This window comes from Hippocampus bargibanti, linkage group LG02, assembly GCF_051943395.1.
Source record: "Hippocampus bargibanti isolate YZ-2025 linkage group LG02, ASM5194339v1, whole genome shotgun sequence".
Classification (NCBI taxonomy): domain Eukaryota; kingdom Metazoa; phylum Chordata; class Actinopteri; order Syngnathiformes; family Syngnathidae; genus Hippocampus; species Hippocampus bargibanti.
In genome coordinates, this window is record NC_142735.1 from 36,620,334 (window position 1) to 36,634,057 (window position 13,724).

The following is a 13,724-nucleotide window of genomic DNA, read 5'->3' on the forward strand; positions in this document are numbered from 1 at the left end:
CACCTAACCGGATGACCTCATAATTAACTATCAAATGCCAACAAGTCATTAAAGGAGAGCAAGAACACACACGCACAGCACACACACAGCGCACACACACACACACACACACAAAAACACACACACATCCCATGTCCACGAGGACAACCAGACGCCTTGTTACGGCAGAGGCTCTCCTGAGGCTTCTTGTTGTTTACGTTCTTGTTGGTGCTACCCGGGGGAGTTTGAAGCGCCATGTTTATGGGAACATCCTAATTACTGGACTTCATCAATGTTGTTTTTGGATGTATTGCATGTGCTCCAGATGATGCAGACACGCAGCATTCAGACACACCTTAAAGGACAACCGACACCATTCGAACTGACATCAGAAAAACGTGTTATAGCATCTCAAATAGTCAAAACAAACTGGGCGCCTTCACAATCAGTTCTGCAGGCCCTGGAGCATTAAAATCAATGTCTATGAAGCAGTTGCTTTTTTAAATAATAATAATAAGAAGAAGAAAAATCTCAAGGTCACTTTACAGTCACTGGATCAGTTTTTCTGTGGGTGAGCAAAGGCTGCCATACACGCCAGCGTTCACTCACCCCGGAATAACTCAAATAAATAAATAAAAAGCTAGCTAACTAGCTATTAGATAGCTAATAGATAGCCAGCCAGCAAGCTAGCCAATATATAGCTAATAGATAGCCAGCCAGCAAGCTAGCCAATAGATAGCTAATAGATAGCCAGCTAACCAGCTAATAGATAACTAGCCAGCTGGAGAGCTAGCCAACTAGCCGGCTACCTCACAGATAGCTAGCTGGATAGATAGCTAACAGATAGCCAAGTAAATGGGGCCCCGAATCTCCATCAGTATTCTCAGCAAAACATGTTAACTACGTTAAAATGCTACATGTGGCTAATTTCTTCATCGCTAATAAAAAATACATGTCAAAAAAAGCTTTATGTTGACTGGCCGGTGGACGTAGACAGAGTGACATCATAATTACAAGTCTGATGACATCATCAATCCCAGCATGCCGTGGGAGTATCGGGGGGGGGGGGGGGGGGGGGGGGGGCGCTGTAATGTTCGTAAGGCGAAAAGTTTGTTAGCTAAAGCGTTCGTAAGCTAAGGTGACTTCAATATTTGTTTTATTTATTCACAGCGTCGGCGCGAGGGGCAGTTCGCGTGACGCGCCGCTGTGTGTTTAATCTTTCAGACGACGTCTTGTGGCTGTTTGTTTAGATGTATGAGGTTTTAAAAAACGCTTTAGCGTGTCGTCACTCGCCTCTTTGCTGCCGCACACTTGAGGAGGAGGAAAAGAAAGAGAGCGCCGGTTTGGTTAGCGTAGCGTGGGCCCTTTTTGCTCATATCAAAGCTATGAATAGTCCGCTCGACAGCGCCGTCCGTCCCCATCGCAACCTTCCCCATCGGGACTTTCTTTCCCGTGTGATTAAACCACACTCGGGCACTCAAATGTGACCTTTCATTAAATTATCATTAGAGCGCATTAAAAGTTCCCAGGCATAAATCGCCACGGAGACCACATTCAAAGTCCACTCAGCATAATAACATCGATAAAGGCACAATAGGCGGAACTTGATGGAAGTTTGGACGTTGAGGTAGCTGATAGCTATCTAGCTCGATAGCTAGCTAGATATATCAAGTTAGTCAGCTAGCTAGATAGATAGCTACCTGGATAGCTAGCTAGATAGGTAGCTAGACAGATAGCTAGCTAGGACTAATCCCTGCGGCTCCACTGATCGCTTCTATTGGTCTGACTGACGACTGGCCTGATTGCCCAATTTGCCCTGGTATCACCTCATCAGCATAAGTAAGCCTATGTTGCCTAAGCAGTCTATTGTACAAACGATCCAAATTGAACCTCACCCCACCATGGTGGTTAAGGGAAGTATTGTGCTTTTTTTATGAAAATAGCTTCTTTTAGTACATTTTAAATCCACCCAGGTTGCTGCGATATATTTTTAATTTCCAGCGACTGCACCAAAGAACATTTTTCACTCTAATTGTAGCGACGATGATTTACGTAAGATGCGGTTTCAGTTCAAATTTGTATTTCAGTCCTTTTCATTAACGGTAACGACTACACAGGGGTACAACTTTTCAATGCTTGTGTGACTGCGCAATCTTAATTGGATCCATCACGTCAGTGCGCCCGAGAGTGCCATCCAAAAGGAAAGACGAAAAGTCGAACAGATACCACGACCTAGCTCAAGTCACCGGTCTAATTCTGTGCGGCAAGGAAGGCGAATCTCACAGAAAGACGGATAGCTTGATGGATACAGTGAGACCTCGGTTTACGAACCCCCTTGGCTTACGAACTTTTCGGTATATGAACGTTAAATTTATGAACACGTTACCTTGGCATTCAAACAATTTTTCGGGATACACACGGAGCGCCACAATGAGTGATGTGTCGTTCGCGAACTAGCCCGTTCTAACGGGAAAATGGCAGGCAACTCATTTTTATCCTCTATTATCCGCCCCCAGTCGTTTCCACTTTGGTAGAGTGTAGACTGCAAGGTGAAAATAATAATAATAATAATAATAATAATAATAATAATACATTTAATTACAAGCGCCTTTCAGAACACCCAAGGACACTTTACAATAAAAACAAAGCACAGAACAATAAAACCAGAACTAAAATGTTCAATAATAAAATAGCTGATTGCTAAAAAGAGGCTAAAACACTCGCGGGCAAGCAGCGGCAGCAAAAGCGCGCCAGCGTACACTCGACCCGGAAGTAGATTTTTTCAAAATTTCCCATCAATCAGGCTCCACAAATAACCCGCAGAAGCCATCTGTACACTTGATGCAAAAAGCTATCAACCCAGCTAAACAGAACACAATTGATGAGGAACTAGGTAAAATGATAGCAGAGAAAGCACCTCCAAGGGATCATTCCTCAAGATGGTGAAAGAAGAAGGCTACGTTCCTCATCAAGTGTTTAATGCTGATGAAAGCGGCCACTCCATTCCATCAAGCCATCAACGACCTTCACAAAGGTCAATAAAACCACTTTATTAACAGGACCGTTTATTTCTTTAATTATAATACCATAGCACATTTATTATACATAAAATCTGGTATGTTTTGTGTACTTTTAAGGCTTATTTGGTAGAAAATGATGTTTTATGGGAACCTGGAAACGGATTATTCTCATTTTAATGGTTTCCTATGGGAAATTAATTTTTGGGATACACACGTTTCGCCTTCCACACTCCGTCTGGGAACCAATGAAGTTTGTAAGCAAAGGTATCACTGGTTGGACTCTGTATCCAGGTCAACAGGACGGTAAAAGATTGTCCTCCAGAAAAGCCCATTGATTGGTCTTTTCGGATGAGCGGTCAGAAATGGAAATGTTGCCTGATGTATGGAGTCATCTGCCGTATTGGCAGGCAGGCAGGCAGCTCGGCCACGTCGCCCTCCCACTTGGCAAGCGACAGGACGGCAAGAGTCATTTATTTACGAGCGGCACTCCTGGAAAAAGCCAGCATGCGAAGTCCCTCGGGACTTGGCCTTGGAACAAACACCCCATGAAATGAATGCAATGAGCCATATTTCCCAGATGAAAATACATATCACAGATACTTCACTTATACTTAGATTGAGGCAAAATGGAGGACATATCCAGCACACATTTGACAATGATACCTTGGCTTATGAACTTAATCGATTCCCAGAAAGTGTGTGTAAGCTGAAAAGTGTGTATCCCAAACATTAATTTCCCATAGGAAATTATTAAAATGAGAATAATCCGTTCCCAAGTCCCCATAAAACATCATTTTCTACTAAATAAGCCTTAAAACTACACAAAACGATACCTTATTTTATGTATAATAAATGTGCTATTTTGTTGTAATAAAAGAAATAAACTGTACTGTATCATCAAGTCGTTTTATTTACCTTTGTGACGGCCGTTGATGTCGTTGCCTCTCGATGATATCCGAGTAAAGTTGCCGTGCTTTCTCGGCGATAATACCCTCACTCACACTGTCCCCTGCTAGCTGCGTTTCATTAGCTACCTATTGGTGAGCTATTAGATATCTATTCACTAGCTATTAGCTATCGATTCGCTAGCTATTAGCTATCTATTCGCTAGCTAGCTTGCTATCTATTTGAGTTACTCCCGGGTTGAGTGAATGCTGCTCACCCACCGAAAATAACTTTTGAAAGGTGCTTAGAAATGAAATGTATTATTATTATTATTATTATTATTATTATTATTATTATTATTATTAGAGACAGAGGGATAACACAATTCATGTGGTTTTAACGATCCTACACACACACGTACGACCATTATTCTTTTAAAGTGAGCTAGATGCTATCTCCGCTACTAAGATATGGGAAACATTAGCCTTTAGAATGTTTTCATCTCTGTGAGCATCGCTTCATTTTCTGGATTGATTTTGACATCCGTTTTGTTCCATTAAACGGCGGCTCATATCGAAAGACTTACCATCTAACGTTACAAGTGCAAGGTCTCATCTTTTTTCCTACTTTCACCGCAGTGAGACGTCATCCCGCAATGTGTTGTTTCAGCATAAAAATGATCTTTGACCGGCGTGTGAAATCACATCATCAACTTTACTGGAGCATTGACGTTTTATTCAGTCCATAAGTCAGAAAAGGCTCACAGTCGGCACTTTTCGCTATCTGCATGCCAGGATTGGACCAAAGATGAGAGAGGGCGGAGGCAGTAATGATGATTGGGATGCTGCTAAACAGACGACGGGCGAAGCTAACAACTGATATGTGGCTGTCGATCATTTGTTGTGTCCAAAGCAAAGCAAAGTTGTCATATAGAAGTACCATGCTGTTGTACGAATGTAGTTGGGCGAACACAAGGGCCACAATGGAAGCACAGAAAATCTGGGGTCAATCTGAGGTGAACAGACACAGCCTGTAAAATGTTCATCTTCATGTAGGAGATTTGGCCTTGGGCGGAATTTAGTACTTGGTAAACGCCCCTGACCGAGAAAGCGACACACAATGCATTTTGGGTACTTTGTTTCGGTCTGAAAACTTTGTGTTGATCCGTGTTAACATTTATGCTTTCCACTTCAGAACTATTTGAATCATATTCATAGCTGGATGAGTCACAAGAAAGCATCTTCTCCCAATCTGAAGCCATTGTTTTGATTCTGGAGCAAGGCAAGACGTCCTGGCGTGACATCACGAATAAGGGGGCGGGACCTTCTGAAACTCCCCATCTCCAAGGTCATTTTGAAGGAGTTTTGGGACAAACACCTTCATGTTTTGGGTATTTTAGATGCTATAAAACGTTTTTCCGATGTCAGTTAGGAAACAAAAAAAAAAATGGTGTCGGTTGTCCTTTAAAGTATTACCTTTGAACAATAGACACTAAAACCCAGCAAAACAGATTCAGACTAACATGTGGTGATGGCACGTTAGTTGAAAACATACAATTTCATTGCATTTGACTTTGAAAATGTCACCTCAAAATTGAGTCACATTTTTAATTGCATGACCTCAGGTGTGCTCTCAAAATTGGGGGTCAGATTCCCCCCCCCCCAAAAAAAAAAAAAAAAACTCATGTTCTGTTCAACGAGTTCATAGCTGGAGGTTCAAACTCATTGGTTGTCGAGCTTAGCAAGGACTTTTCGGTATGTAACTGTCTGGACAATTCTCAAGCACCTCATTGGTATATTTCACAAGCAGGAGTGAAAATGTCTCTATAATCCAGTGGAAAAGGAAACGCGACATTGGATCCTCATCAGACTCCGCAAAAGACAGTATCCACAAAATCCCAGCATGCTTCACTAAAAGGTCACATGAGCTCCTACCTTTATAGAGACACTCTTCGCCGTGAACGATGGTAATCTTGCGATGTTCCGAACAGGAAGCACGGTGCAGTTGGCAATGGTTGGCGTAAAGTTTCCCATCGGAGCCGCACACGGGTTTGTTGTGAGGTTTGCAGCCATCCAAGCAGGTACATTCCCCTTGGCCCGTCTGCGAACTGACGGTACAGCGGCGGCCCGGACCGCAGTACTTGGTCTCGCATGGATGCGGGTCGCCGTGATGGCCCATCAAACCTAGAAACGCAAAGGGATGCAACAGTTAACCGTCGACTTCTGCGATATCAGAAAGCATCAGGTTGTTGTTCAGTAAAAGACGGTCATCCATGGTGAATGTACCTTTAAGGGGTCAAGACTAAGTAACAACCAAGACTTTGATGGGGATAGCTCAAAATAGAGCTAGCTTTGTGTGGTGTACCATCAGCATAAGTCAGGATTAAAACTTGAAGGAGCTAAGACCAGGAGTCAAGATCAAAAGTTGAAGGAGCTAAGACCTAGAGTCAAGATCATAAGTTGAAGGAGCTAAAACCAGGAGTCAAGATCATAAGTTGAAGGAGCTAAAACCAGGAGTCAAGATCAAATATTGAAGGAGGTGAGAGTGTAGCTGGGAGGATAACAACTTTAATAATCAGTAAAGGATTTTGGATATGGATATATCGATAGTTATATCCTATTTTTGCACGCACTTCAACGGATATATCGATGCTATAAATAATAATAACGAGACTTTACTGTAATAATACATTTACATTTTAAATAGTCCTTAAAGGTGTCAAAACGTGCCCAAGTAAAGAGTAAAAAGCTCCCGTCAGATTGGTTGTGGACAAAGTCCAGGCAGTAACCTTGAGAGTTTTGAATGGTGCTTAGAAATGAAATGAATTATTATTATTATTATCTTTTTTATTATTATTGTAATATATAGCAAATAGATAGGTAGCTACATAACCAGTGAGAGAGATAGATAGATAGCTCTTAGATAGCAAATAGATAGCTAGCTAGATAAATAGCCTCAATTCCAAAGGAGAACATCTTGGTGTAAACAAAGCCATTACAAAGTTCCACAGTGACACAGGCAAGCGCGCTACGACCTGAATGGAGACAGTCAATTTGCAGCTTTATTAATTCCCGCCGGCTCTCCGGCATAATGATTATTCCGCAAATTTGCACCACGCGGTAGGAGAGGGAGGGCAAGCCACCCGACCGGGCCACCGGCGGGGTCGTTGAAGGGCGCCCTCATTTGTCACCGGGATGCTTTGTATGAGCGTCTGTTTGTCAAAGGACATCAGGGAAAAAGATGTTTATTGAACAATTACAATACAATAGCTCATTTATTATACATAAAATAAGCTATATTTTGTGTACTTTTAAAGCTTATTTTGTAGAAAATGATGTTTTATGGTGACCTGGGAACGGATTATTCTCCTTTTAATGGTTTCCAATGGGAAAATAAATGTTTGGAAGATGAACTTTTTTTTGCCAAACACAGACTTTCTGGTAACCAATTAAGTTTGAAAGCTGAAGTATCGATGTACTATAAATGTTTATTCTTTATTGCATTGAAAGTGAGAGCTTGGCCTCAATGATCTCCCAAGATTTCGACAAATGTTTGTCTTGAAAATCCACACTGGTGATTTGTGATATTTTTTTTTTACTTATAATACAATGTCACATTTATTATACATAAAATAAGGTATATTTTGTCTAGTTTTAAGGCTTATTTAGTAGAAAATGATGTTTTATGGTGACCTGGGAAGGGATTATTCTCATTTTAATGGTTTCCCATGACACATTAATGTTTGGAATACACACTTGTCGCCTTACAAAACCAATTAAGTTCATAAACTGAGGTATCACTGTAGTTTGAAACAGTTGTATCGGTAAAGCATCGCTGGGTGAATATATACGTATGTTATATATCTGGCATTGATTGCTTGTTCACGGTCATAACTTGATTGGAACATGCATAAGAAACCCGAGAGTACGACAAGGACACTTTTAGTGGTATTCGCTGCGGGTATATTTTTAGCGCACCTGCTGTCAAGCAAAAACGTGCTAATATATGCACGCATTTCATTAGAGACGCCAACGGCCGTGGCTTCTTCTTCCTTTTCTTTTGCTCCCCTGCTGTCATGGAAGCAGCATGGACACCACCGCGCTGACAAAGACATTTTCAACGTTAAGTGGAGACGAGAAATGCTAAGCAAATAAACGTCTCTCTCTTTGCTAATTGCTGCGCTAGCGACAACGCTTGAGCTCCCGCTGGCAGCAAACAAGTTGTGAAGATTTTATGAGAAGCTATTTGAGGCTTAAGAGTTTTCTTCATCCCTTCGCAGGAACGACTCGCTCGCCTTTCAAACATTGATGACGTACTTCCACCTCACTGAGCAACTATTTTATTTATTTATGTAGTTTGTTTTTTATATCGACTAGCCATTGGGTTGCGTGTGAGGAGGTTTTCTTTACTTCAGAAGGCAACAATCGGTTGTGTTGGCTTTGCAAATAAGTTGCTTTATTTGAATACACACATACACACTCACTAGGAGAGAGAGAGACAGACAGAAAGGGAGAAGAGAGAGTGAAAGAAAGAGAAAGAGAGAGAGTGGTAGAGTGAGAAAGAGAGAGAGAGAGAGAGAGAGAGAGAGAGAGAGAGAGGGAGAGATAGAGAGGTAGAGAGAGAAAAACAGAGAGAGAAATAGAGATAAATAGAGAGAGAGAGAAAGAGAGGTAGAGAGAGTTTCAAAGAGAGAGAGATAGAGAGAGAGAAAGACAAAGAGAGGTAGAGAGAGAAAGAGAGAGATGTAGAGAGAGATACAGAGAGCAAGAGAAAGAGAGATCGAAAAAAAGATAAATAAAGAGAGAGAGGTAAAGAGAGAGAAAGAAAGATAGATAAAGAGAGAGCGAAAGATAGAGGTAGAGAGAGGTAAAGAGAGATTGATGGGATATTTTAACCTTGCAGTCTACACTCTGCCTTTGAACTATCAATAAAGTCCAACTGTCACTGTTTTCTATCCATTTTCTCACTCTGTCGTCTGCCGGTCTCTTTAATGTTTAAACCACCTCCCCTCACTGCTGCGTTCTTGACCAATCACGTTGCTTTAACGGGAAGACTGGGGGCGGGGACGAGAGGACCAAAACAATCGGCTGCCAATTTCTTGTTCGTAGAACGGGCTAGTTCGCGAACGACACATCACTCGCTGTGGCAGCTCCATGTGTATCCCGAAAAATAGTTTGTATGCCAAGGTCAAATTTTCCTAAATGGAAGGTTTCGTAAAGCGAAAAGTTCGTAAGCCGAGGGCTTCGTAAAGCAAAGTATCACTGCATAAGCAAATCTGCAGGCATACGATTAGAAGAAAAGAGGAAAAATCGGCTTCAATGACGCCATGCAAGCATCCAAATGAAACAATTACGACTGGTAGAGAAGTTGACGGACGAGAAAGGCGCGAGCGAGCGAGCGAGCGGGTCGACAAGGCCAGTAAACAAGATCTTCTGGAGGCTACGTTCAAAAAGCTATTAGGACGCACGCGTCTTTGGACATTTTAGTCACATCGATTGTCTCCTGCGACTCCATCACGGTGGCAAACGTTTCCCCATTCACTCAGCGCGATCTCCATTGACGCCGTTCACGCCTGGCTAAAGGCCAGCCGGCGAGGTAGCCAGCTAGAGAGCCAGCTAGATCACGAGCTATTAGCGATCTAGCTACAGTAGCTATCTATTAGCTATTAGCTGTCGATTCGCTACCTAGCTATTAGCGATCTATTCGATAGCGAGCTAGCTCTCTGTCTATTTGAGTTATTGTGTGAATGCTGACGCGTGTGGCTGCCGCTGCTAGATCGCTAGCTATTAGCGATCTAGCGAGATTAGCTATCGATTCGCTGGCTAGCTATTAGCGATCTATTCGACAGATAGCTAGCTTTCTGTCTATTTGAGTTAGAAAAAATGATCCTGTGACTTTAAAGTGACCTTGAGAGTTTTGAAAGGTGCTTAGAAATCAAATGTACGATTATTATTATGATTATTATCACGAATTATGAAAAAAAAAACATCAGGTTGCATTGAAATCAGCATCATTTTATACGAGGAGCTAACACAATCAATTTATATTCCCCCCTTGAGGCTTTTATGTGGTACAGCAAGTATGCGATTAAAATGAAGCGAGATGGGTCGCCGTTTTGGTCGAGCAAATGGCCTTTTTTGCCGCACAAAAGAGCAACGTGGACAAAAAAAAATGACAAGCGCTTGCCAGCGTTGCCTCCTAATTGGGAGTTCCCGCGCTGAAAACTCGTCACCAAAGCCTGACTCATGGTTTTCAAGGCAATATTTAGCTTGGCTCTCTGTCCGTCCAGTCGTCCAACCATCTGTCCGACAACTGCTCACCAACATGGCCCCCTGCGATGTCATCGTCTGTCTGATTTTAAAGGACAACCGACGTCTCCGGACAAGTTGCGTCCATAATTTGTAAAATGGCTTCAAATGACTTTTACTGAGCGTATTTGAATAAGATTCCACCGCATATAGCTCTATTTTACCTTTTAAGACTTGCTCTGAATATTCAAGAAGTCTTGTTTTTGAGTTGGTGACCAGTTTGTACGTGACGTCACTAAAGGAACGCCCCTAACCGAAAAAAAATCACACATTGTAGCAGTCCTTCCATCACGTCAATGTATTTTGCTGTATGTGTTTGGTCTGAAAACTGCGTTGCACCCAAAAGCCGCCAGAAGGCCAGAAGAGGGCATCCAAGAGTCATATAAGGAATTTATCAGCCTGTGGAAACGGAGGTGGCCACAGGAGGTCGCCATTTTCTGCCTCTTTTTTAGTGCTACATTTTCCGCCCATATTGTCTCAAAATGCCACGGAATAAATTCTTTAATGGATTGCAAACATGTATGCTTTCCTCTTCAGAACTATTTCAATCCTATTCATAACTGGATGTGTAACAAGAAAGCATCTTCTCCCAATTTGAAGCCATTGTTTTGATTCTCCAGCAAGGCAAGACGTCTTGGCGTGACGTCACGAACAAGGGGGCGGGACCTTCTGAAACTGGCCACTTCCGGGTTAATTTTTTTTGCAGATTTTGGACACTTGAAGTCATTTTATTGGTGTTTTGCATTTGACTAAAAAGATCAGCCTGCGTGTTTTGGGTATTTAAGATGCTATCAAACGTTTTTCTGATGTCAGTTAAGAAACAAAAAAGTGACTTTGGTTGTCCTTTAACACAAAGGGGGAAGATCTTTGGTCTTGGTTTGGATATTTTGCTTGTTGTTGGCTTGAACTTTATCGACTGATTTTGCTGTGAAATCCCAGTTGAGAAAGGCAACGCAGTTGGTAACAAGGAGGTATTAAGGCTCAATTGACCTCACTTGTGTAATCATCAGAAGGCGGCGGCGGCGGCGAGAGCGTGAGGTTGAACTCTGAATTATGTATGACTTCATCCTTGTCCTCGTCAACGTTGTGGCAGCAAACGAGATGTCGAAAACAGGTCGCAGTCGATCAGACCTTCCCTCTGGGCGTGTTATGCTAATACAGACTTCGGAATTACTGCCTGGACCTTGTCCACAACCCATCTGACGGTAGATTTTTACTCGGCACTTGGCCACGTTTTGACACCTTTAAGGACTATTTCAAAGGACAATCGACACCACTCACTCTTTCGTTTCCTAACTGACATCAGAAAAACGTTTTAGAGCATCTAAAGTAGCCAAAACACGCAGGATGATATTTTTAGTCAAATGCAAAACACAAATAAAAATGACTTCAAGTGTCCAAAATCTGCAAAAAAAATTAACCCGGAAGTGGCCAGTTTCAGAAGGTCCCGCCCCCTTGTTCGTGACGTCACACCAAGACGTCTTGCCTTGCTGGAGAATCTAAACAATGGCTTCAGATTGGGAGAAGATGCTTTCTTGTTAGTCATCCAGTTATGAATATGATTCAAATAGTTCTGAAGAGGAAAGCATAAGTCATTTGAAGTCATTTTACAAATTATGGACACAACTTGTCCAGAGGCGTCGGTTGTCTTTTAAGGACTATTTAAGCAGACCGTTGAGGAAAGGCTGATCATTCCTAGAAAAAGTTGTGTCCTCCCAGCTACACTCTCACCTCTAAAATGTATTATTATTATTGCTATTATTATTATTATTATTATTATTATTATTATTATTATTATTAGCTATCTAACTGGCTACCTAGTTACCCCCTATTTGCTATATATTAGTTATCTGGCAATCTATTAGCTATCGATTAGCTGTCTAGCTCGCTAGCTATCCATTGGCTAGCTTTTAGCTAGCTATTTAGCTTGCTATCTATTTGAGTTATTCCAGGTTGAGTGAACGCTGGCGCGTGTGGCTGCCGCTAAATGATATGTAATATTATTATTAATATAAAAATAAGTTAAAATTGTTGATGATGAAATGAGCAAACAAAAAACTCCTCTTAAGAAAGTAAATGAACTCCGGAGTGTCTGCCTTTGATGAACTCTGGATGAATACATGCACACCCACAGAATATTGAGTTTTACGACTACATAAACTTTCAGGATTGAGACACCTTAGACTCTCTTCTTTCATCAGAAAAAAAAGAGTTAATTCCTAAATGATATGGATCTGGAGTTATATGAGCTTGAAATGAGAGCGGCTATCCAAAATACAATACAATATTGGTTTATATAGTGCTTTAACAATAGCTGAAGCTGGAACAAAGCGCTAACATGGAAAAAGGGAAACGCTGCCCCTTTTGGAAGGGAAAAACATTGCCAGAGGCCATGGCTAGCGCTTTATCGACACCCAAGCATGAAAAAACAAAACCCGAACAAATTCAGGAATGGCGCTCTGTCATATTTTGAATTGAATAGTAGTAGTAGTAGTCTTAATATTATTGCTATTATTATTATTATTATTGGTGTTGTTATTATTATTTGACTTTTATTTAAGTAGAGGCATTGAATCAGTAAAATGGAGACGTCCACAAGATAAAGAAGTGGACGTTGAGCAAAGTGACAGCAGGCGAGATGACGTCTCGTCATGAGGTTGTTTTCCACAGCTCACACTCTGCTCCAAAACGCATGGACACTATGAACTTCTACATATCATAATAGAGTGTACATATGTCGCTTATCAGATGACACGCGCTTATCTCCACCGATGCACAACACAATCATTATCTTTCCCCCCTAAAAGTCATTCATTGATTTCACAATTTACAAATTGAAAAGGTACCTTTCATCTTTAAGCTCTCAGGGATTCCGTCCTGCGGAGCAAAGAAAAAATATCAGTTATTATGATATTATTATTATTATTGAGCATATGTAGGCAATCCATCAGCTATGCGTCTTCAGTTGCCTCATTCAGGACGCCTTGAAAATATTATTTGTTGGCTATCTTGTTATCTAGCTGGCTATGTAGCTATTTAGCTCGCTACTAAGTAAGTATTTATTCGCTAGCGAATAGCAAGCTATTCGCTAGCAAACTCCCCGAACTCTGAGTACACGCTACACGCTGTAGTATCATCCTGAACTCTATTGTTTTGGGGTTTTTTTTCTGCAAGACCTCACTTTACATTCAGAAATGACATGTATTGTCTGTTGCCAATTGTTTGTCTTTTTTAGCCACATCTGTGCTGTATGTCATGCATATTAGCATATTTCACAATAAAGTTGTCACGGTTTGTGAGGTGGTGATGGTGGTGAATCCCCAATAAGCAGTCAGGAGGGAGCAGCAGGTTGTATTTGACAAATTGTATTAAAATAAAGTCAGTAGGAACAAAATCTAAAACATCAAAGTCATCCGAACAGAAAAGTACAAAGTAGCAAAGAAAACCATGAGTCAAAATCTGCCAAGATGAAACAAACCCGACAGGGGGAAGAAAACACATTCAATGACCCGACACAGACTGGTCATGCCGG

At 41.5% G+C, this 13,724-nt stretch overlaps 1 protein-coding gene across 4 annotated transcripts in view; it reads right to left on the reverse strand.

Moving 5' to 3' along the window:
• The window catches only part of fstl5 (follistatin like 5), a 76,342-nt gene that overhangs the window by 48,399 nt on the left and 14,219 nt on the right, over positions 1-13,724 (reverse strand). For all 4 annotated transcript variants that reach the window (XM_088991221.1, XM_088991222.1, XM_088991220.1 and 1 more), the window contains exons 3-4: positions 13,039-13,069; positions 5,819-6,067 (exon numbers count right to left, since the gene is read on the reverse strand). In XM_088991221.1, the coding sequence (XP_088847347.1) occupies positions 5,819-6,067; positions 13,039-13,069 (280 nt within the window). The remainder of the gene's footprint in view (positions 1-5,818; positions 6,068-13,038; positions 13,070-13,724) is intronic.